General features: G+C 45.5%; 1 protein-coding gene across 13 annotated transcripts in view; it reads left to right on the top strand.

Moving 5' to 3' along the window:
- ITPR1 (inositol 1,4,5-trisphosphate receptor type 1) overlaps positions 1-24147 on the top strand; it is a 163737-nt gene that overhangs the window by 11159 nt on the left and 128431 nt on the right. For all 13 annotated transcript variants that reach the window (XM_051788603.1, XM_051788610.1, XM_051788618.1 and 10 more), the window contains exons 2-3: positions 3268-3375; positions 7065-7135. In XM_051788603.1, the coding sequence (XP_051644563.1) occupies positions 3284-3375; positions 7065-7135 (163 nt within the window). In that variant the 5' untranslated portion in view covers positions 3268-3283. The remainder of the gene's footprint in view (positions 1-3267; positions 3376-7064; positions 7136-24147) is intronic.

Genomic DNA, 24147 nt, shown 5'->3' with positions numbered 1-24147 from the left:
GTTTTTAAACTGGATATTTGGAAATTGTGCTCTTGAAAACCTTTGTCTCACGTTTCCTGGTTATCCTTGTCAAAGGTGGAAAACACTCAGTTTGTGGTGGCTGATCATGTAGTGATTAATGCAAATAACTGGCATGATTTTGTTAGGTGTCACAAGTCCCTTCTGAGGAGGCTAAAACCAGCTTTGAAGATAAATCAGTGTAGAAATTATTCTCTTTCCTTGCAGCTCTTGCATGTGGGGAGGCCCGTTGGGTCACTGAGTCCCTCGCTCCATCTGCCAGTGCAGCATGTTCCTGAGCACCAGCCAACCTCAGAAACAGCAGGTTTGGAGATAAATGTCGAGGGGACTGACTTTTGCCATTCAGTTATTAAAGAATAGGTATAGACAGCGCTGGTTTTGACTGTGGGTAAGCCTTAGGATAAGTCAGTATTTTATAAAGAGCTCACCCCACTGGGAATTGGCTCGTGCTTCCCGAGGTGGTGGAGCTCCATCTGAGCAGCTCCTGGTGTGCTGGAGATGACATCACGTTGATGGGTGTTAGAACAGGATTCAAAAATACAAGAAAAGTGGGAGTGAGGACTTAACGTGGTAAATAATCCACGCTTAAGCCTCCAAAAATAAGGTTACTGTCGCCAGCCCAACCCTTTGTAAGGCTTAACTCCAGCCAGGCTGCTGACCAGCAGGAAGCTGGTCCTGTTTGGGAGCAGGAGGGCCTGGGCTTCCAGTTTGCACCCTGAGGTGCTCAGAAGCAGAATCCAGCTCTGGAGGGGTGGCTTTGCAAGCTTGCCCAGAAAATTCTGAAAAGGATCTGGTGAAGAGCCCAGCGATGAAATTCAGTCATATCTGAACTCCTGCCAGGCTTAACACGACCTTTCTGTTCTCCAGAACTGTATGACGGTTAGAGGTGAAGCTGCTAAAGATTTTATTAGTGGAAATGTCAGTGAGTTGCAGAAGAGCTTATTTTAGGGGTTTGCAGTGTCGTGGTTTGTCAGGGTACAGCATCGTGGGGTGTTGGGATCTTCCTCACTGAAGAAAATAGAAGGAAATTGAGACTGTATCCTGGAAAGTGATGCAGGAATTTGCTTGTCCATCCCTGGGCCTGAGTTTGGTCGATGGGCTGAGATTATTTATTTTTGCCAAGAAAAAAATCTCAAATGGAAGTCAATAATTTTGACCTCCACATTCCCTTGGGAACAGCTGGGGTGAACATCTGCCTCTTGGAAAGGGAAGGGTCATCCCCCTCACACCCTGAGCAGGAGACCTTAATTCCCTTGTAGGAAGGGGTCATTTGGAAGTATCTGCATTTCTTGTTGACTTTAACACCTTTTTGCTTCGGGCTGTATTAATTCAGGGCTTAATTTTGAGGGAAAATAAGTTTTTTTAGTCTGAAGTTGGTAGTTACCATCCAAGTCAGGAAGTGCAGAGCTGTATTTCTGGTGCTGCTAATTCAGTCCCTCTGCATATTTGTGTATGTTTTGTGGCATACATCTTAAAATAGGTAGTGATGTTTTTCTGTCCACTTATCAAGATAGAATGGGAACAGACTGTGTGACATGCAGAGGCTGAAGGACTTGGCATTAAACAGGCAACCTGGAGCCAAATGTTTGCTTGTGTGTGCAGATTCCAGAGGGGCTGAGACCCCTTTACCTGCATATCAGCTTGACCTGTTATCTCCTGGTTTTCCTCAATTTGTTTTTAATTGTACAAATGACACAGATTTACAGGCATGGGAATGTCTACAATGTGCTTTGACTTAATAATAATGGAAATGGTTGTTACTCCCACCAGCACCAACGCTCTAGGGGTGAGGAGGGAGAGCTGGTTGGAGCTTTTCAGAGAAAAATTGTTAACTTAGGTTTTTGTTGCACTTTCCCAGCTGCATTATCAGCATCACCTTTTAGATCTCCCTGAATCTGTCCTTGCTGAGCTCCAGCCTTGCTTAGCAAACTGATCCTTACACTTTGGGTAAGCAAGGTAATGCTCAGTGAAAGGGAATATTTCTCCCAGTACAAAGTCAGGGCTGTGCTCTGTAATCAGCAGAACTTCCTGCTGCTTGGTTCTCCTGGTCACAGACCATTTAAAGGTGTGATGTCTGAGAGGGTGGAAGTGCTTTCAGTTATTTTTCCCCTAAATCTGGCAGTTTTGGCTGTGGAACAGGTCACAGCCTGCGAGGAGGAGCAGCTTGGAAGAGCCTCGTTGCTCCTGCTGTTCAAGGCCTCAAACACAGGATATTTCGGTGTTTTGAACTGGGTGATCAAAAAGCAGGGCTTTGGGAGCATCTCCTGGAAACCAGAAATATTGGGCTTGGAAGAGATGTCTTTGAAGGTTTCTTCAGTTGGGTTTTTTCTCTGGGGCTCGTGTTGTTTGTCTCTCTCCTGCTGTGACAGAGCCACACTTGCTTTGCTATATTTATTGAAATGACAGGTGGGTTCTGTGTCATTCTGATCAGGATTTGGGGTTTTAGAGAAAATAAACTTCTTAATACAGTGGGAGTTGACAACACTCAGTGTCTGTCTCCTCAGTGTTACATTTAGGCCAGCTATTTTAAACTCAGGATTGAAGTATTGCTGATTTCACGGGGATTTGTCTGCCTAATAGAGTATTTGACTCAGAAAAATCTTAATCTTTCTGTTTTTCCATGCGAAATCTGTTGTCGGGCTTATTCAGTGGGTCTTCACCTAATTCTGTCTTGGGGCCTGCAGGTGTGAGCAGGAGGCTGCTGGTGTTGGTTGTGACAAATTATTGACATGACCAAAAAATACCGACAGGAATCACATCAATATTTTACATCCCCTTTCCCAGGAGCACCATTCCAGCACGGGAGAGCCTTTAAAATGTGCTTGGACCTGCCTTTGATTCTGACAAAGGATCTGGCAGAGAAATGTGTTGTGATTTAGATACAGATAATAAACAGAGGCATCCCACTCTTCCCTCCCTTTCCTGCCACTGGAGGCATGGAATGGACTGGTTCACCTGGACTGAAATCACTGAGCATCCTTTGGGATGGAAATGGCTGCCTGCAAAACATTCCCAAATGGAATGGGATGCCAGTAGCCGCTTGGTTTTTTTTCCCTTGTTTGTTTTTCCAAGCAGGCACTGTGCCGTGCTGGGATTTCTTTGATACCTGAAATTCCAGGGCAAGAACTTGTTCAGTTTTTCAAACAAATGCACAGTCAGAAGTGAAGGGTCCTGTTGTTGTAACCTCTGGTTCCACCAAGAAATTCTGCCTCGTTAACCTTGTGCTTTATCCTCTCTTCTCCCTTCCAGGGGCAGTAAGCCAGAGATGACTGACAAGATGTCGAGCTTCCTTCATATTGGAGATATTTGTTCTCTCTATGCAGAGGGCTCAACAAATGGATTTATTAGCACTTTGGGGTAAGAACAGCTGTTCTCTTGTACTAAAAGCACCGTAAGAAGGACTAGCAGAGCTCAGCCAGCTCTCCTGAGCCTGATCCCAGGCAATACTGGGTAAAGCAAAGTAGCTTTATGTATGGATTTGGCCCTGCATTTAAAGATGGCCTAAAGTTACCGTGGCAGGGTAGATGGGAGGCTGGAGAGCGTATCAATGGCTGTGCTGTGGTTTGGATGTCCTTGGTGGGGAGGAAGGACCTTGTCAAGTGAAGGTGTGGGTAGAGGGAGTGGATGCAATGAAATGACTTTCGTGTTGTTGTCTGTCCCGTGTCCATCCGTGTGTCCCGTCCTGTCCCTCCCTGCCCCTTGCCCCAGTCAGGGATGAATAGACCCCAGTGCAATCTGCTGACTGGAAAAGAGGCTGTAGCATAGACCATGTAAGTAGTTTAAATATATAAATATATATATAAAAAAAAAAGAACCCCCAAGCCAAATAGTTTATATACCACTAACTCATCACTATGAGTAGTTTTGTCTTAAATTGAGGTTTAATTTGAGGTTTCTCATACAAATAAAGTTGTTCTTCTCCAGTGAAAGGAGAACATGTTTTGAGCCTTGTGTTTGCCCAAGGCAGTGGCAGAGCCCTGGAGCTGTGGTGGGAGCTGTGCTGTGCCAGCTCCTGCTTCCCACAGAGCTCCTTCGTGCTCCCTTCCCAGACATTGAGCAGGGGCTCTGGAGAGAGTTCCTCTGGAGCAGTGGGAGGTGCCTGCTCCTCCAGTGATTGGAAAAGTAGCCTTTCACGTGGGAAAAGGAAGAGTTGGCAGAGCAAAGCCACGGAACTGGAAGGGGCTCTGAGGAGGAACAGGAGCTGTTCTATCCTGCTGAGGAGAAACCTCTCCAAAGGCAGAGACCTTGCAGGGGGTCGAGTGAGGAGCTCCAGGAGCACATCTGCCACCTTCTCCCAAAGCCAGGAGCAATCAGAGGGAGGGAATAGCGTGCATGCCACGTGGCTGTGGGACCTCAGTGCTGAAGGAGCAGCCAGGAGGCACCAGGCAGGTGGCTGTGGGGAGTGGGCACACACACCACGTGCTCTTTCTCATTTCCAGTAGCCGTAAGGGCCTCAGGGTGGGTACAGTGACAGCAAATTTTTTGATGCCTACTGTCCAGATGCATCTGATAAATGGAGCTCCCAAGCAGGGTACAAAGACAGCATCCTGGTAAGTGTCTCGGCAGGAAACCACGGGCTGGAATCTCACCTGAGTGACTCCGAACTAACTTGTAGGTTTAGTCCTCTAGCCATTAGGATTCTGGAAAATAAGGGGGCAGAGAAGGAAGCAGACACTGAAGATGCACCATGATCTATTATAGGAAAGAGAAGAAAATATGGGATGCTGCCAGAAAGGAAAGAAGGTATGATAAAAGCAAGGGGTGTAGTAAGTAGGGTCGGTCGAATAGTATTTGGCGAAAATGTATTTGACAGATTTCCCAGGCCCTGGTCAAATATGCCACGTGCACTCTGCAGTACTCGATCAGTGACTGGCCAAATACTATCTGCTGAACACTGGCAACATGAACTCTGTGGGACATTTGGCTCTTTTCTTTCTCCCCAGTCCCGAAGTTTGGCAGTAACTAATCCCCGAGCGAGTAGAAAGCCGCGCTGTTGTGTCGGACCCCACCGGTGCATGATGACCAGTTTGCAGTGGCTGTGGCTTTGATGGCATTGCTGAGCAGAGATTTTTCACCATGGGTGGTCCTTTTGGACATCACAGGCCCCGAGCACGTGTGTTTTCTAGGCTTGATGAGGCGTTCTCATGGCAGGCCCAAAGACCCCCCAGTGTTCCCAAGCCTCCTCTCTGATTTGGTTAGTGCTGTTTTAAGGTAACTGCATTATATAATGGCCACATATCTTCTGAGCCTAATTTAAGCCAGAAATCCTAATTGCTATGTGAAACATGAAATGCATTATCATCTTAATAAGCCTTCATAATCTAATTAGTTTTGTCCCATATTTAATTTAGTCTTTGTCCTGGAGAAAATTAAAGCAGCAAAGGAAAGATTTGGTGTAATTGTCCTTTAGCCCATGTGGAGTTTTGACAGTCTGATGTCATAACAATGTGTAATGACTTGTTCATGTGGTTACTGAAGGTTGAGGAGCAGATACCACTACACATTCTAATGCTGTCCTAAATCTCTGAAGAGTGTTCCTAATTAATATTCCTATGACATGACTGTTGCTTAATCAGGACTTTACTCTTGCTGTTTCCCAAACTCAGTGCTGCCATCACGATGATTACTGGGGTACAATATATCTTCTTCTGTGCTTCTCACCCTGGAAAATTTTTCTCTCGGTAGTTTGGGAAGTTCCTCTTCACTTCCAGTTAAATCTCAGATGAGAGGGATATATTGCACTGAGATGATCTCTGTGTGGGATGATCAGAGTAACCCATTTGATACTTTTTGGCCCTTAGTTCACTAGAAGCAGGTGCTTCAGCTCTAATATTAATACCATTCATGCAGGAGCACCTCTGTGTCTATATAATCCTGAATAGGGAGAAAATCCATGGGGAAAAAGCAGTTTACTCTGAATGTTTTGCATATGCGAATTTTAGATGCATAGAACTGTTGAGTCCACTTAGTGTCTCTGATCTCTGAATTTTCATGCACTTGGTTGTTTTCTGTAATTGTTGTCTCAAGATGCTCCCTGCATGTGACCAGCCCCTGCAAGGAACAACTCTCATATTCTAGGTCTCAGTCTCTCTCAAGTTGATTCTGCATGGGAATGGACCTCTCAAACCTTTGACCTTGGAGTTTTACTTTCTACTTCTGTGTAGAAGCCTCTTTGACAGATTGTTTTTTGGGGGCCAAATTGAGTCACTGAGGATCAAATCAAACCACGAAATGTTGGGTTACAGCTGCAATTTCACAATTTGGAGGTGGTGTCACTAAAAGTGCAATTCCACCCCGATCCAAAGTGTGCCGGGGGCAGAGCAGTGGGAACAGGTGCCTCTTAACTATTCCCTTCATTCTGTGGGGTTTAATTGACCCTCTGGGGTTTTTGCAGGTGTGTGTTCACACAAAGCTTGATCCTGGCATTCCCTATTGGAATCTCTTGGCCTCACTTGTCCAGCTCCCCTCCTTCCTGGTAGAACAGGAGGAGGTTGGCTCAACCCCTTGGCTCACCTTGTGTTTGCCTGGGGAGCAGGAGGGTCTGTCTGTGCCTTCCTTTCTCTCAGGAGTCAATTTTTACCGTGGCAGTGACTGTTCCTGCCATTTTTTAATACTTGAGGGACCACAGGGTCAGTGTCCAGTTTGCATAGTTGTCATATTTTGCTGTTCTCTGCCCATATAAACACATTTTGAGCGTGACTCAAATCTGTCCAAGAGGCAGTGGCTGTTCTAAGGGTGTCTGTCACCTCCCTAGAATATGGGCTGTTCTGTCTGCACCTCCAGGAGGGGACATAAAGATGATGCAGAACACAGGAGCAATGACTTATTTATTGTCCCACCTACCAGGAGCATAGCTCTGGGCAACAGTACAAATTAGCTGCATGCTTCTGACCAAGATCTGGCATAAGATGGCATTTGGGGAATGTCTTCTGCTCAAGTGGCCACTCGGATGAAATATTGCAAGTGAACCACTTTGGTTTTGCTAACGAGGACGTGGGGAACTGCCAGGGGGATAAAATCTCACTTTGCTGCTCATTTCTTTGCAGCCTTGTGGATGATCGGTGTGTTGTGCAGCCAGAGGCAGGTGATCTTAACAACCCACCCAAAAAATTCCGAGGTAAGTCGGCTGGACAGCTCGTTACCCTGCTGGTTAGAAATGATTCTTCACTTTGTGCAGCCACGTGGAACGATTTCTGACCTCTCTGCTTTCTAGAGCATATTTTAGTGTCATCTCCTTCCATGAAGGACAACTCATGGGGGGAAAAAAAAATACCTATGTGTGAATGTCTGTTGTGGTTTAACCTGAGTTGGCAACTCAGCCCCACCCCGGTGGGATGGGAGAGTAAAAGTGAGAAACTCGTGGGTTGAGGTGCAGACAGTTTAATGGGTAAAGCAAGAGCTGCACACACAAGCAAAGCAGACTAGGGAATCTTTCCTCACTTCCCATGGGCAGGCAGGTGTCTGGCCATATCCAGGAAGTGAAAAGAAGGCTTTGTGAGGGATGGAGATGGGGCTGCCAGTTAAGGCTGCCTTTCAGATCTGTCCAAACTTAGAGGATCGCTGGAAATTTCCTTTTCTTCTTCTCCCTTCTGTCCCGTGCTTTTCAATTACCCAGAACCAAACCTGTCTCTGAGAAGAGGAAAATAAGAAGGAGCAAATGTTTGCAACAACTATTGTTGTCTGACCTAACTGGATATTAACCACCTTAGGCTTTGCTTTCACTCTGCCAGGAAACTTCTGCTCAGTGATAAGAAATGAGTGCCTGGTGCTCTGCACAGCTTGGCAAGGCCTGACTTGTTTAAGAAAAGTCTCAGACAGGAAGAGAAGCACTAGCTGGGATTTTGTTTGCAGAGACCTTGGAATTCTTTTTTCCTTTTTTTTTTTTTTTTCCACCCCTTGGATGCATCTTTTACCCAAAGGGTAACTGAGCCAAATAGTTTGAAATGTTGAGCTGGATTTTGTTGTTGTTTCAGATGTAGCAGCAACTGTGTGTCTCGTTTCTTTGAATGAATCTTGTTCCCTTGGTTATGCTTTGCCTTTACCAGGGTCTCAGAATCACCAGGATTCTGTTCAGGTGTGGCCAGAACTGCAGGTGATTGCCCTTGAAAATCATGTACCTTCTGTGCTGCTTGTTTTGCTTGCTGTTCTTTAAGTGCTTTTGGTTTTGTTTTTTTTTGCCATGACATGAAGATGTCTCACAGTGAAACTCTTTTAAAATATTGCTGCAGTCTGTGAGTTCTTGTTGGTTTTTTTTTCTCCCTTTTTCCTGGAAAACTAAAGAGCTGATAATTCAAATGCTAAAGAGGCAACCTGGGGAAGTTTCAGTATTCAGTGTTAAGCTCTCTAGAAAAGAGAACAATGTTGTTATGTGAACCAGAGCCTTGACTCAAGGCATTTCTTGATGTTAAAATCACAGGAAAGAATAAAACCAGGTTTGACTGAGACTGCTGAGTGTAGATGGAGGTGGAGGGAGAGAGGGAGAGAGAAAAGAATGAAAAAAGGCACAGTTTAGGAACTGCAAGTACAGAGAGACGTTTGTCTGACATAAAACATTGTGGTTAGACATTGTAAATGTTCTCATATTACTTATAATTTATACAGGGAGGAAGAATGGTGTGAACCTTTTCCAACCTTTGTAGTTACTTCAGTAAAGCTTTCATGGGGAAGTTTATGCTTAATGGTAAATGGCAACAAAAGTCATAAAATTTTAGGAGGCATTTCTGTTATTTATACACACACTTTGCAAGTGTAGTCTGAGATAAAATGCTTTCTACGATAAGTATGTTCAGAAGAGGTAATAATGAAGTTTATCACCCCAGAAATGGATAATACCCCTTTTCTGTGGTGAAGCAAAGGCCCCCAAAGGCTGGTCTGGGGTTGCACTGGGAGTTCCTGGCAAGGTGAGGACCCACAGCCGTGTTCCTGCAATCTTAGTCGGGGTTTTTATGACCCCTCACAAAAATCCCTCCCTTGCACATGGAACTCGAGGCCTCCCTGAAGGGACACTTACCCAAACAGCAACATTTACATCTGGGATATACAGCAGCAGTGGGAAAATGGGATGCAGTTGTGTCAGTGTTTAGTTTTGTGACAGGGACAGCAGGGCAGTGCCATGAGGTGCCTGTGGGACAGCCTGGGCTGGGAACTGCTGGGCAAATGTTGTTCTGTCCTGCAAACTTTAACCTGGTGCCCAAGGGTGTTCATATATTGTCTGGAAGGGGTAGATTTAGGTGGGATATTGGGAAGGAATCCTCCCCTGTGAGGGTGGGGAGGCCCTGGCACAGGTTGCCCAGAGAAGCTGTGGCTGCCCCATCCCTGGAACTGTCCAAGGCCAGGTTGGATGGGGCTTGGAGCAACCTGGGCTGGTGGAAGGTGTCCCTGCCCAGGGCAGGGGGTGGAGCTGGATGGGCTTTAAGGTCCCTTCCAACACCAACCTTCATGGGACTCATACAAGTCCCCCCTGCTGATGCATTGCTGCAACTGGAAGGAATGTTTAAAAATCTCATTAGAGCAAAACCAAAAAGAATCAAGTGGGAGTGACCTGCCTTATACCTTCACAGAGGACTGGAAAAACACTGCTGTGAATTTATACCTGGTTTATGTCTCTGTGTGACTCCCCTTTCAAAGCAGCTGTGCTGTTGGGTGTGCAGGTCAGTCCCATCTGACCTCTGACCAGGCTTGGGAATCTTCCCTTGTGTGGTGATTTTAAGAAATGTCATCCCGAGCTTCTCAGAGCAGATCTGTCTTCTGTGGGCAGATGTAAAAGAGCTGTAAATATAAATTTCATGCTTAATCGAAGCGATGAGAGATCTCTGGGAGGAAGATTGACTGCTCAGATATGCAGACATGACTCCAGGAAAATTCAGTGTGAAACCAAACCTATCTATCCAGTGGCAGGAGGAATCCATCCAGCTTTTTTTCTCAGCCATAGGTGTTTCAGGTTTTAAAAAATGATGTTGCCTAGGCTACACTTAATCACCTGCATCTCGAGGCAGCAGCAAGGCCCAGGTCTAGAGGGTGGTGGTTTTTCTTTCCACTTTAGACCCTTGAATGAGAGCAGAGCTGCTGTGCATGAAGTGGTGGGGTGTGTGCACCATCCCTCTGCCTGGAGAGAGCCTCTCCTGGGAGGAGGGTTTGCCAGGAATGCTAAAATATGAGTATATTCTGTCACCAAACACTGATAACCTGCTCGGGGTGTGAAAACAGTCCCTGCCTGGGGAGTGTGTTCCTAAAAGCAGCCACTTCCCAGCTGAAACGGAGGAGGGCTTTTTGTAGTAAGTCCCTGCTTTAAAAAACTGTTGGCTTGGAGTTGTCCTGGGAAAAAATGCAGCGAGGGGAGTGCTGGGTGGAACAGGCTGATGTGCAGCAGCACGGACAGAGTCAGGGATGGGAGGGATGGAAACATCCAGGCTGCTGGGAGGGGAGGCAGAGGCGTCCTGAGGACACCAGGGCCTGCTTTGTTGACAGAAGAGGCTGACAGAGGGATCTGGTGGTGGTGGAGCCCTGAAAGGAGTGAAGTGCAAGAGAGAAAATGGTCGGTAAGGTTTGGAGTAAAAGTGTAGATGAGATGTTAAAAAATAAATAAAAATTCAGTGTATTAGATGGAAAAAAGTGAAGTGCTGGAGATGAAAGAACTCCAAAGGAAGGTGTTGGTCCAGAACCCTCAAGTTCCTGTGAGTGTTTACCTGCAGTTATTATTATATTAAATGCTGTGGTGCCTCTTGGTCCTTAAAATATTCCTTTGACCACTTGAAGGTATGATGGCTGAGTTTTTCTTTCTTCACCCCATCCCAATCAGGATTACAGAGCACCTGAGGTTGGATGGGAATTATGGTCTGTGAGATTTCAGTGGTGTTTTTTATTTTGGCTTTCCGAATCCACTTTAGAAATGGTGTTTTGGGGGTGTTTGGTATTTTTCAAGTGCAGTGTTTCTCCAGCCCTTCGTGCTTTCAGCTCCAGCTGATTCAAAAGCCCTCTAAAACTGCCTTGCAAAACGTGAAGACTGGAGAGTTACTTTTATTAGGGTGTTTCTTTTTAAAAATGTTAATGTGAAAACTCTTGCGAAAGAGGTGTTTTTTTTTTTTTTTCCTTAACTGTTCTAAATGTGTACAGATGAGATTCCTGGAAGAAATCCCACTTGTACAAGCCTCCAAAAAAAGAAAGAGTGTGACAGTTCCTTAGTTATCTGCACTTCTGTGAACAGAAAAGGCCTTTTATGTTTTGTATGAAGCTGGAACCGCTGCTCTGACTGCTGCCTTGGAGTGTGACTGTGTGTGAAGAGTGGCTAGAAATGAATTTCCTTTGAACTGGAATGGATTGGTGTGGAAAGAGGGAACTGGAGCTGCCCCTCAGCTCGGCTAAAACCCCACTTCTCACTAGGAATCATTCCTGCCTAAATGCATGGAGACAGATCCGTGTTCCAGAATCAAATTGTGACCTGGGGAAAGTGCAGCAGGGCCCGGGGTGGGTGGGTTTGTGCTCCAGCTGCTCTTGCTGGGCTCCATCAGTTGGTTTGGTTTGTGCCCCAGCTGCTGTTCTGGGCTCCAGCAGTTGGTTTGTGCTCCATCAGTTGGTTTGGTTTGTGCCCCAGCTGCTGTTCTGGGCTCCAGCAGTTGGCCTGGGTGTGTTTGCAGGGTTGCTCTGTGTTCCTTTGTGCTGGAGCTCAGCCCAACGTGTTTGTTTAATGCAAGACGCTGCTACTACAGCAAAACAACAAAACAAGCTGTCTGACAGCCTGCTCAGGAAATTCCTTATGGCTCGGATTTGGGATGCAGAGCTGCCTGCCAGCCATCCAGCAGCTCTGCAATAGCTGCACGAAACTCCAGGGAAAAGGGCATGTACTGGGTTAATTTGTCCAGCAGCTCCCTCCTTCCAGAACATTGTTTTAGTAGTTGCTGGGCAACACTCTTTTTTTGGCAAGATGTTCAAGGAATGAACCCATATCTTAGACTTAAAATACCCTCATGGCGAAGCAGAAGATGAGTAGTTCAAATTCTGTTTGTTCTTTTGATCCCAATCCATTCCCTGTGCTCCTGCTGCCTGGAGGGGTTGGGGGCCAGCACTGAGGGGCTCAGCCTTGGGCTACAGGTTCATCCTCAGCAGCAGAAATCACTTGGGCACTACAGAGCTTTAATGCAGAAATATATATGCATAAAAATACATTTAGTATGAATCATAGAATGGTTTGGGTTGGAAGGGACCTCAAAGCCCACCCAGTGCCACCCCTGCCATGGGCAGGGACACCTCCCACTAGCCCAGGTTACTCCAAGCCCCGTCCAACCTGACCTTGGACACTTGCAGGGATGGGGCAGCCACAAATCTGTTCCAGGGCCTCCCCACCCTCACAGTTTTGATGGGTAAGTCTTAAATTATCCCTGTGGTTGTTGTTGATGGAAGTCAAAGTGCTTCTCCACAGCAGGAATGGTTTATGTTTTGTCCTTCCTGGCTTGGCCATCGATGGTCTGAAGCCCCTGCACTCCTGCTCTGTGTTACATGAAGGGAACTCCATGTGAAGGAAAAATATGAAGGAAATGTGATTTATGCAGGTCTGATAGGGGCTCTGGAGCTCTGTTGCTTATACATGCATTATTTACCCTTATTTAGTCAATGCAGCCTTGTTTGTGCTTTGGCATTAGGGCTGAGATTAAGGGATTTTTTCAGTTGAAGGGTCACAGACGTAGTTTTCCTGAACACTTCAGAAAATTGAAAAGCAAACTAAAACAAATAACCAGATTCTGCTGCCTGATAGTTTTGGAAAAATATGATCAGCATATAGAGAGCACTTTGTAGGCACTGAGGTGGTTCAGTGCCATCCCCTGTTCCTCAGGGGTTTTCTGTGGTGTCAGCCTTCAGGTATCCTGTGTTCAGCTTCCAAAAAAGTGTGGCCTTGAGTCCTGTTGCTCTCCATGCTCACTTTTCCAAACCTACTCTGGATAAAGTGATTATATCAGCTGTTTAAACTTTGATGTGAAATAATCCTAATTGCTGGACTCTGCATGTCTCAGAAGAGCTGGGGTGGGTGTTTTGCTCAGGGCATGTTCCTGGGATGGTGGTGAGGAGAACACGGGGATAGACCTGAGCTCACAGCCAATTTTGGGCTCCTTTTCTTTCCTGAACATGGAGTTTCTAGTGCTGCTGGAATGTTTGGGTACATTAATTATTAAGGTGCCTGGATTCCTTTAAGGAATATTTAAAGTAATGTCTAAATATGACCTTTTTTCACTCTGATAACCAGATATTAGCAGCTCAAATAGCAGGATTCATTTTTCATGCAGGAGGCAGAACACTTGAGGCTGCTTGAGTGCTGAGGCCAAAGCTTAGCACAAGGATCTTAAAGAAAAATACATCAAATCCATCACTTGCAGTGGAAAAGTGACTTCTTTTTGCTTTGGGGATATCTAAGACACATTAAAAGGCACACTCTGAATACCAAAAGTAGGAAATGAAGTCACAACAGTAAATACCCTCTTAACTAACTTCTCTCTTTTATGGCCAATCACTATAAAAAGAAAGAATTATGTCCCTTTCCCTGTTTCGAAAAGAGCACTAATATGATGATTCAGTGTAAATTCAAAATAAACTTTTAGGTTTGTGTGATGGAAGAGAAAAATGGTGAAAATACAGTCTCTAATGTATGCCAGTAGTTTTTTTTTAATTGGAAATTGAAGCATTGGGCATTTTGAGTAGAAAAAAATCCTTCAATCTTGCTGAATTAGGATGTTGTTAAAATCTAAAATACATTTTGCTGCCTCGACGAGGAGTCTTTCAGTACCATCCCCAGTATTTATAGAACTGCACTAGAAAAGTGCCAACTGCTTGTACACATTTGAATGTGCTGCCCTTTATGTGATGGAGAACTCCTGAATCCTGCCTGTGAATTGTGAGTCCTGAGCCCACTGCAGCCCACGGACGGGCAGATGTTGGGGACAATTGTCACTGTGGCATTTAGGTATTTTAAAAAGGCTGGGAAGTTGAAAGTGTTGCATTTTCCTACAGACAAATGTGCTTTGTATCTGCTAAGGCTCGGGGCACCCTGTGAGAGGAGTCCTGGTCAGGAGGGATGCAGGAATCAAAGGGAAGGATATTTTTTTTATCATGGAGAGTGAATTGGGAAGTTGCTTGTATTTAATTTCCCACATTTATTGCACTGTGGTTCCTTACTGTGAAGCCACACAAGTTTTAGTGCAGTTAGTGGATATTTGTCATGAAGCACCAGGACATCCCAAAGACATCCTGACTCAGTGATCCTTTGTTGCCCAGAGAGCTTGTGGATTCCCCACCCTGGAAGTGTCCAAGACTGGGTTGGATGGGGCTTGGGGCAACCTGGGCTAGTGGAAGGTGTCCCTGCCCATGGCAGGAGGTGGCACTGGATGGGCTTTGGGATCTTAAAAGGTTGGAAAGGATCTTTTCCAAGCCAAACCAGTCTGGGATTCTGTGCTGATGTGCTGAGCTGGAACAGTGGAAACATGACTGGCTAAATAGTCAGTGGTTTAACTGAGGTGTTTTACCATGTTTTTTTTCTGTGTCCTGGTGATGAGGTTCCAGGGCCAGTGGGAAGGGTCTGATGGCACAGGTCAGGAGGGTCTGTTCAGCTCTGTCATACCAAGTTGTGGGCAGTGAGGAGGAGGAGGAGGAGCTGGGTCTGTTGGAGCACAAGGCACAGGCTGTAGAGATGTTCTGGGTTGTGTTTTCATGCTGCTCTGTGCCCAGAGTCCTGTGGGCAAACAGCTGCTGCCAGCTTCTGGTTTTCAGGTGCTTTCATCTTGGATGTTTTGCCTGGAGATGGAGGCAGAGCAGAACCCCTTTGAGACAGAGGTGCCATTAATACACAGACTGGGAACGTGGCGTGAAAACCGATCTGCTGGTTCAGGCACTGCAGAAGGAGGGGGATTTATTTGGACTCCAGTGAGAAGTTTGATCTGTGAGAAGCTTGAACTTGCTTGCCCATCTAAAAATGTGGGTTGTAGTTCCGGGCAGGGCAAGGGGGGAAGGTGCTACTGTGGTGACCGAGTCCCAAAAATGAAGAAATAAGCGAAATGCTGGTTTGAACATTTCATCCCTTCTCAACTCTTGCAGCTCCGAGGCTTTTCCCCTGTGGAAAGTTGAGGGTATTTCAGGTAGGATCAAGGCAGGGATTGCCAAAAAGCAGTGCTGAGCTATTAAGTAGAGCAGTTCTGTTAATAAACCTACCCCAACCTTGTAGACAAAGGAGTACTGTGGCTTTGTTGCCATAGTTTCAGAGCAAAATCTGACCTTAGCTACAATAACATTCGGTTAGAAAGAACTAGCTAATCAGTTTTCTAAAATTAGTGTGTTCCCTAGTACATAAGCCAGTATGAACAGGATATTTAATGAAATATTATACTTAGTCACAAGAGCCCAAGGGAGTGAAATGCCTTGATGAATTGTGGGGGTGGGGTGACATTGGTGCATATTTTTTAATACAGCAAAGTTATTAAAATTTGTGCCTTGCTTAATATTTAGGGTGGCTCAACTGTTGGGTTCTTCTCCATCTCTTTTGCTCTGTTGCTTTTGAAGGCTCTCAGAGTGTGTTCTGTGAGCTGGGAAGATCCAAGTGTTGGCGAGTCTCATCAATCCCAGGTGCTTCCAGAGGGACTTCAGCTCAACTCCAGAGCTGGTGCTGTGCTGTTTGCTGGCACAGCCTGAGGGCTCTGCAGGGGAACGAGTCTTGCTCATACAGAAAGATGCAAACAGATGGAGAAAGTCATGAAGTTCATGGGGGAAAAAAAAAAGCTGTTTGTGAGGGCAGCAATCTTCGAGGTATTGGGAACATCTTTAGCTGTTCACTGGTTATCAGAAGTGCTGATCAATCAAAGGGAGAGAATCAGACACTGGTTGGTAAAGTCTGGTGTGTAAAATACTGCTGCCAGTCCAGAACACCTGAATGAGAGGGTTATTTATTGTGCCCAAGGCTCAATGACCTGGCCTTGAGTGAGGTTGTATCAAACTGTGGTTTGAGCCAAAGACTGATAATTGGCAATATGGGAGCTCTGATGGGTTATTGTTTTCTTATGTGCAAGTTGGTTATTTGGGTATTAATATAAAAAAATATGTGATATGCTGAGTGAGCTGTCTGTTCTTCACTTTTCTTTGAACTGAGGTTCTGTGGAGCTGTGTTCCATTACCACTTGGTGCTTGAGAGGCCCAAATACATGGGAGGAAGATTTAGACAAGGGGCATCTCAGTGATGCTCCCCAGTTTGGTGGTGGCTCTCATTGTTCCTGTGAACCAGAGCAGGTTACCAAGGAATTGTCACTTCTTCTGGCAGGGCTTTGCAGTTAAGGTGAAAAGTGCCTGTAATTAGTCAAAATCAACTGTAATTCACTTAATACCTTCCCCAGGACTGAGCTCTGGACTGTCCTGGGTGTGTGGGGTGACAAACAGCTGAGTTTGATTCACAGAAACACTTCTCCCCTGGAAGGTGCTGATGGTTCCATAGCTGAGCTGTCTCAGGCACATCCTCCTGGCTCTCCCTGCTTTGATGATTCCTGGTACAGCTCAGTCACAGGGAGGTGTGATCCATAGTCTTGGATCTTCCACTGCACACCCAGATCAGCACTGATGCTTCAGGGTTTCTGTTTTTCTGCCTTCCCCAGTGAGCATTAGGGAATCATACCAGGCTCCTCAGGTTCTTTCCCCTTTGCATTTTTGTGTGTCCAGGTTTGATCTCCTCTCACCCCTTGGCTTGCTGTGCTCAGGAGGTGTTTCATTTTTCAGAGGGAGCAGGTGAATGCACTGTGACACCCCTGAGGAGCTAATCTGTGTCAAACTCCCCAGAGAGTCTGTTCTGTATCATCTCACATCTCTTGCTTTTAGGGCAGAGTGCAGTTCTGTGCTGTTTGCAGTAGCAGTAAGTTACACTAAAACCTTCGATTTATTTTATTTAAAAAATGAGGCTTTATATTTTGAAAGCAGTTCCATTTCAAAAATACTTTCAACTTAGGGCTAAGTACCCACACCAAAGGAGGCCTTCCAGGCACTGTGTCCAAGTGCCACATGGAAGTCATTAGTCAAAGAGGAACCCAAGTTAAATAATTTCACTTCTCATTTTTTGGGCAGCCTGTTCTTCACTGAGCAAGAGCCCTGACTGCAGCAGTGGTGTCTCAGGGAAGTAAAGCTGTAAGTACTTGTGTTTGAGAGCAGTCAGAAGGAAAATAATGAGGCTGCCAGCACAGCCAGCCTTAAAACTGTGCTGTTGGGAGAGCCAGACCTTGCCAGGTGTCTTCAGCAAACAGGCTGTGACACTCACATCCTCCTCCCCTCCCACACTGCTGCTGGAGATGGAGTATCCTGTCCTTCCCCTTGCAGGATTTGGATTCCTCTTTCAAGATGTAGTGCTTAGTGTGTCAACACCTGAGTGTGAGCTCTCTGCTTCAGTGAGTGCTGCCTTCAGAGCACCCCCAGCTGATCCCTCAAACTCCCTGTGATTTGGGGCCTGTCTGTAGAAAAACCTCCAGTCTTTCCTGCAGAACTTTAAAGTTTCTTATCCAAATACCAGGAGAGAAGTGAGCTGTTGGTGAAGGTTCTTGTCTCTGAAAAACTGCTTTGCATTTTTTTTTTTTGTTGCTGCTTTGAGGTCTGCCTTGGAAAGCACCTTACTGGTTCTTTGGGAATAAACTGGGAAATGTCTGTTTGTTCCCTTGCTTGGCAACTGGCTGGTTGGGGGGGAGGGAGTTGCAAAAATCCTGGATTAGCACTGAGTGGCCCCTAAGAAATGTGTAAAAGAAGCCTTATGTCTCACATGAGTGAGACATTACAGATTGACTCTGAGCACAGTGTGCCTCGAAAATTGTATTCTAATGAGCAACTATTCAGTCAGAGAGGGACTTATGTGTGAGGGGCAACACTTCCTTCCTTCCTAATTTGTGAAAACAGTCAGCCCCGAGCTCTGGGTGTTGGCAATTATCATCTGTTCTGATTACATCATGTACAGGAGTTCAGTGAAAACATAACTCCTTGTGTGGTGGTTGCAGAGCCTTTCTGGAGCTCTCAGTCAGATTTTCAGAGTCAGAAATCACCCCGAGCTCTGCTGACAGCAGAGAAACAGTGACACTGCTGAAAATGCTGCTGCAGGATCCTCCCTGCTTTGACAGAACAAATTCTCCCCGAGCTGGGTTTTATTAAGGCTCTGGAGAGCTGTGCTGTGCAAAAGCAATCTGGTGGCACTTAGACCTTGCGTTCGGTGAGTGTCAACCCTTCTATTTGTCGAGGTTAAAAATTATCCAAGGAAAAAAATAAACACAGAACTCGCAGGCATGAGGAAGTGAGGGAGCTGGATGAGGGAGCAGCCATCCTGAAAAGGAAAAAATCTGAGCTAGAGCTACAAAAATCCCTTCCCTCCCCTTTGGAGCAGCACGTGATGTCCACCCAGCACCACTTGGCTTTAAGCAGCCCCAGGAGGCAGAGTTTGGGCTGGTGGTGGCCCAGAGCTCTCTGGGTTGGTTTGGGTTAAGGATTCCAGTCCACAGCTGCTCCTGCTGCCATAGAGCTGCATTTTACTGTCAAAGAAACAGGGATAAATCTCAGTATTACTGGAATGTAACTGGTACCTCTGTGGGAAGAGGAGGAGTTTAGTCCCCTCTCTGCAAATGTGAGGGGAAGTTGTTGGAGCTCAGGATGAAGGGACCAGGGAGGGCTGAGCTGGCTTTGACGTCAGCGTGTTCCCAAACTCCTCCCAAAAGCAGGAATTGCAGTGCTGATCTGGCAAGTGCTCCACCAGTCCAGGCTCAGAGCTTTGATTTACCAGCACCACAGGCCTCAGACAAAGGCTGAAGGACCAGGAGGTGGATCTGTGATGTTTCTTGGTCACAAAACTTCAGCACAGGCAGAACCTCTCTCAGCCACAGCATTTTTATGGTATTTTAGTTGGATGTTCTTGGCAAAAGCAAGACTTTGACTTCTCACTTGTGTTAACATTGGTACTGAAAGTTGCTTTTTGGAGCAGACACGTACGTGTGACTTTGCTGGGGGTTGTGGTGACTTATTCAGTTCTGCCCTTCAAAAGTGTCTTTTCCTTATTGACTAAAAAGCAGATAATTTGTCTCATGTGATTGCCACAAAAGCTGATCAGAACTTGAGGTCCTGTAAGAGTGACTCAATTACCAGGCTTTTCTGGGAGATCAAAGTTGTGTCATTGCTGGCTGGTGTAAGAGAATTTGACAATGGAAATGGGACTGTGTGTGCTTGGTTTGGAGAATGGAAATCCATCCTCTCCCAGCACGAATGGCAGCACCCTGTGAGCTCATGGCTTAGGGATTGGAAGGGAAATCTGAAGGCAATATAGATTTTACAGATAATGTTCTGGCTTATTATTGACAAGTTTTAAAATAAGTGGTGAATTTCCATCCTCCCACTCCTCATCAGGCCTTGGTCATGAAGGATGACAATGAGCAGAAGATCCTTCAAGTCTGATCTGCAAGGTTTAATTCCAGATATAATTTCTTCCATATGCAGTCAGTCATGTGCTGAAAGTTACTGTGTTATGTGAAGATTTGGGGAACTTGACAGATGATAACTCTGTGTTGGGATCAGAATTTGCCCGCAGAGAACAATTTGCAGTTTAACAGCTTATTTGTCTTACATTCTCCTCACAGTTTCATATTTACATGTGTACAAATAAATATTGCAGGAGGAGTGCACTATATATATATAGGTTATTTTATAGTTAATTGTAGTAGCTTATGTTAGGAATATCCACTAATATTTCACATCAACTTCTTTCAATCTTAACATTACGGCTGACATTTAATTTCTAATTTGTATCTGATGGAAAAAATTGAGAGGATGTTTCCATATTTATTTTTTAGTATTTAACTGGAGTTCCCTTGGAAGATCAGAGCTTTTTTTTTTCACAATAGCTGTTCAATCTTCCCAACCCCCCATGCTGAGCTGTGAGGACCTTGAAGGCAGATGAGCAGCAGAGAAAGCCATAAAGGGAACAAATGCAATTAGATTTTTGCTCTATGAAGGGTTTGACTGAGAGGAAACCCTGCAGCTGAGCTGAGGCTGAGCTCATTTCAGGATGTGCTTCCAGAGGAGTGTCACAATTCCCTCTGCACCCCAAGGCAGCACCCATTAAATAGGGAAGGAGAAGGAATGGGGGGAGAGAAAGTGGAATAAGGAAGAGAGGGAAGCCCTCAGCAGGGTTTGGAGGAGCTGAGGAGTCCATGTGGGACTCTTCTTCTTCACACTGATGAGTAAAACTGAATGTTCAGAATTAAACAGGAGAAGATATTTTATTCTTGTAACTTCTCCAAGAATCCCTTACTGAGAAAGAATGTGAATATATTCAAGTTTTTCATTTTCTGAGATTCAACAGGAAAAAAACAAAGAGGCACCGACCAAGACCTTGGAGAAAACTAAAAGTTCTTGAGGAAAAAAAAAAGTCAGAGAGATTGGTTCTTGTTTTCAGCCACTTTCCAGGGACAGGAGGTTTCTGTTTACAGGCATTTCTTCCCTTCAGCTTTCTGTGTTAAAGTTTCCTACCTGATGGCTCTAAACCTTTGTGGTGCTTCACTGGGGTTTATTCCTGCCTAAACCTGGGAAGGGATTGGGCAGAGCTCTCTGCATCCCACACTGAGTTAATTCCATCTTGCTGTACCTTGTGTTCCCTTCAGCTATTCCCAATATTTACATTTTCTGTTTTCTTTCTTGTACCTTTTCTATGCAGAAACTACTGGATTTGCTTGTCTGCTCTGGGTTTTTAGAAGTCTGGTGAGCCTGGTCCTTGCTCTGATGTCTGAGGCAGGAGTGAAGTTAAACATCATGTTGGGAGCTAGATATCAAAGTATTCAAAAACCAAAAATAAAAGAGGGGAAAAAAAGTGTCAGGAAATGAGTTGCAGCCTCAGACTTAAAAACTCAGTAACTTTAAAAGAAAAACTTTAATCTCTCAGAGATTTTGAAGTGCCTGTCAGTGTTCCATCCTTCAAGTCGTGGTTAAAGGCTCATTTCAGAAAACCACAGTGACTCAGCTCCTTTGAATATCTGCTCTGTGGTCTGTGTTGGAAGCTCCAAGAGTTTCTCCCGCCTCCAAGGATGGTTTTTATTGGTGGGTAATTCACTGGCAGTACCTTTTGCACCGTCCTAATTTTAAACAGACTCTCAATATTTAGATTTTTCAAGTGTAAAGGCATAGTGCCCTAATATTGGTGAGTAGAAAGGAGAACAGTTGTATATAAATATTTATTATTTTGCAAGTGCAAAGGTGAGTTTATCTAGATTTTTTGTTTTCAGATGAAGTCTGTGTTACTCTCTACAACACTGCATGTTCTGGAGGGCAGGGCCTGCCTTGGCCTGGGTTTTATGGCCTCAGGCTTCTGGCTTGGGAATGGTGTGGATGGCATGGAAAGAGCTGGTTCTGGACAGAGCTTCTGTGAGGTGACCTGGTGAGAGCTGCTTTTCAATATATCAGGGGGAAATTTTGAGCCAAACCTGTGTAAATACACCTAAACTAGAACTAGCAGGCTGCACAGGGAGGAACTCGGGCTGCTCCTCAGTGTGGTTGGGCTGCAATAATCTCTTTATCCCTATTTAGTAGGCAGAAGCCTGAGGGTGGTAGGAATAGATGCTGAGGACTGGGTGTTTGTGGTGATTAGAAAAGGAAGGTGCTCCGTGGAATGACCTTTCCATAAGACACAGGGATCTGCAGGACTTTTAACAATCCAGGACTGAGCTTTGTGGGGCTGAGCCCGGTGTGGGTTTTCTGTGCCAGCTGCCAGGCTGGGCTTTGGAGACTCCCATGGAGCCAGAGCAACCTCCCAGCTGGAAATGCTGCCTGGAAGGGAATTGCTGGAGTGGCCATCCTGCTCTGCAGCCATTCCTGGGGACTGTGGTGCTGCTGCTTGAGCCGAGGACACGGGAACAATCCCGTCCTCCTTTCTCTCTGTGTTCCCTGGTGGTGCAGGGAAGTGTTGCCATGGAGGAGAGCGTGGGGTGGGAGTGGGCAGGAACCAGCTGCTTTAGGGCCACTCTGGGAGGGATGGGGGAGGATAACACATGAAGGCTGCTCCTGCAAGCAATCCAAGGAATTTCTTGCTGTCAGGCGTCGTGTGTGTTCCTTGGGGAAGAGCTCTGGTGGCACATAGGGAAGGGTGGAGCTTTGAAGTGAGGGAATTTGCTTTCTCCCCATGGTTTGGGAAGAAGTTACAGAGCTACTGGGCACAGTGGCCCTCACAGGCCTGTGGTTTTAGCTGAGTACCTTGTCCATCCTGTGTGCATTTCTGCACCGTTCAGACCAGTGCTGCTCTTGGATGGTGTGGCCTTCAAGGATGTGCAGAACTCTGTGACTTCTTTAAAAGTTATCTGCAGATTTTTAGTCTAGCTTTCGTGACAGATTTGTTGATAATTAAGCAACACTGCTTTACCTGGAGTACAGGGATGGCCTGGCCAGCTGGGTGTGTGTGGATGTGTGTGTGTGTTGTCCCTCCTGTGAGGTCAGTGTTCCTGCAGTTCACGTTGGGTGACTGTGTGCTGACTGAGGCTCATTTACCATGGATTGGGAGGTTTTTTCCTGTTGGTCTTATCCCCACAGAGCAACAAATTGACAGTGCAGGGGTGGAATTACACGAGACACCAGTGGGCAATTGGACAACCCCTTTTCTTGCTTCTTGTTGTAAATATAACATAGTGGTCAGTCATGGGGGTGACTGAAGGTTTGATGAAAGAAGTGCTCCTCAACCACTCCCATGCATTAGGAAATGGAAAACCAGGGAAGCAAGAGATCAAGGATGAGTGTAATAGGATATGTCCCTGGAAGTGTCCAAGGCCAGGTTGGATGGGGCTTGGAGCAACCTGGGCTAGTGGAAGGTGTCCCTGCCCATGGCAGGGGGTGGCACTGGATGGGCTTTAACATTCATTCCAGCCCAAACCATTCTGTGATTCCATGATATTCTTTCTGGCATCTCTTTTTGCAATAATTTTGACCCATTTTTGTCACCCTTTTCTAATTATTTCTGAAAACTTTCCTCATTAATCTACTAGACCTTAAAAATGGAGACTGCAGGGATAGTTCCTTCATGAGATTCCATTAGAGTAGAGCAAAGGGTGTTCTGTTGCTGAACTGAAGGATCCATCTGCTACATCACAGTGGGTATATCAGCAGTCTCAGTTTAAACATTTTTAGTAAAAAACAAGAGTTGATTTGTACACATGAGAGGCATATGGCTTAAGGCTTCTACTCAGCAGCTGTTTGGGTGTATTTATTAGTAAGAGTACCACATGGGCGTGTTTGACAAGGAAAACTTGTTCTCTGGAGCGAGGTTGGAGTTTTTGAAGTCAGTCAGTTGAGTGAAGGCTGAAAGCTTTCTGATTTTAGCGGTCATTTGTGTCCCCAGACGTGGGACACCATGTCTGAGAGCGTGGGCTGGCTGATGACAACTTTAAAGACATGTTATAGCAAAGAAACGGAGATAATGTGCATGGAAATCAGGGTGTTTGGCAGTGTTTGTAGTAGTGCAAGTTCAGGGCTGGAATGCAAAGTCTCTGCTGTACCCTCCCTCCACAGCACGTGTACTCTGACCTGCCATCACAATCCCAGCCTCAGGATTTCCTTGGAGAAGAAATGTGGCCATTCTCAAGGTGTCATAGAAACATTTTGGCTCAAACTCTGCTCTGCAGTGCCCTGTCCTGCAGCAGCTCATCTCTTTCTCTTCAAACGTTGAGTTTTTGTGACATTTTTAACCACACCTTCAACAGCTTCACCTTGTAAAAGCCTTCAAAGCTTTTTGAATGACCAGGAAGGGAAAACTGCTCAGTGGAAGTGCCACAGGGCATCCCAGTGACCACTTCAGGTCATTAATAGTTCTCTGTTTCTATTGCAGCTGAAAATCATGGAAATACAATTCACTGAGTTTGTACCAGGCAGTGTCTTTTGGTGAAGTCTCATAATCCTGTAAAAAGAGTGTTTCATTTAACTTAATGTGTAGTATTGTTAGTGCTCCGATCTTTAGCAGGAAAGAATGGATTTGTTCTGGAAATGCCTAATGTGCAGTTCATGGATTTGAATGGAAAAGTAGCAGATTTCTGGAATATTTTCATTAGGCAAAGAGAAGACATGGTTGGTATCTTGAAGTTCACCTTCTAAAAATCAGGAGACATGGCAGACAGAACT

Source organism: Manacus candei, unplaced genomic scaffold (genome assembly GCF_025592945.1).
Source record: "Manacus candei isolate 608988 ecotype Guabito, Panama unplaced genomic scaffold, ASM2559294v1 h1tg000025l, whole genome shotgun sequence".
Classification (NCBI taxonomy): domain Eukaryota; kingdom Metazoa; phylum Chordata; class Aves; order Passeriformes; family Pipridae; genus Manacus; species Manacus candei.
This window is presented reverse-complemented; position numbering and strand designations above follow the sequence as displayed.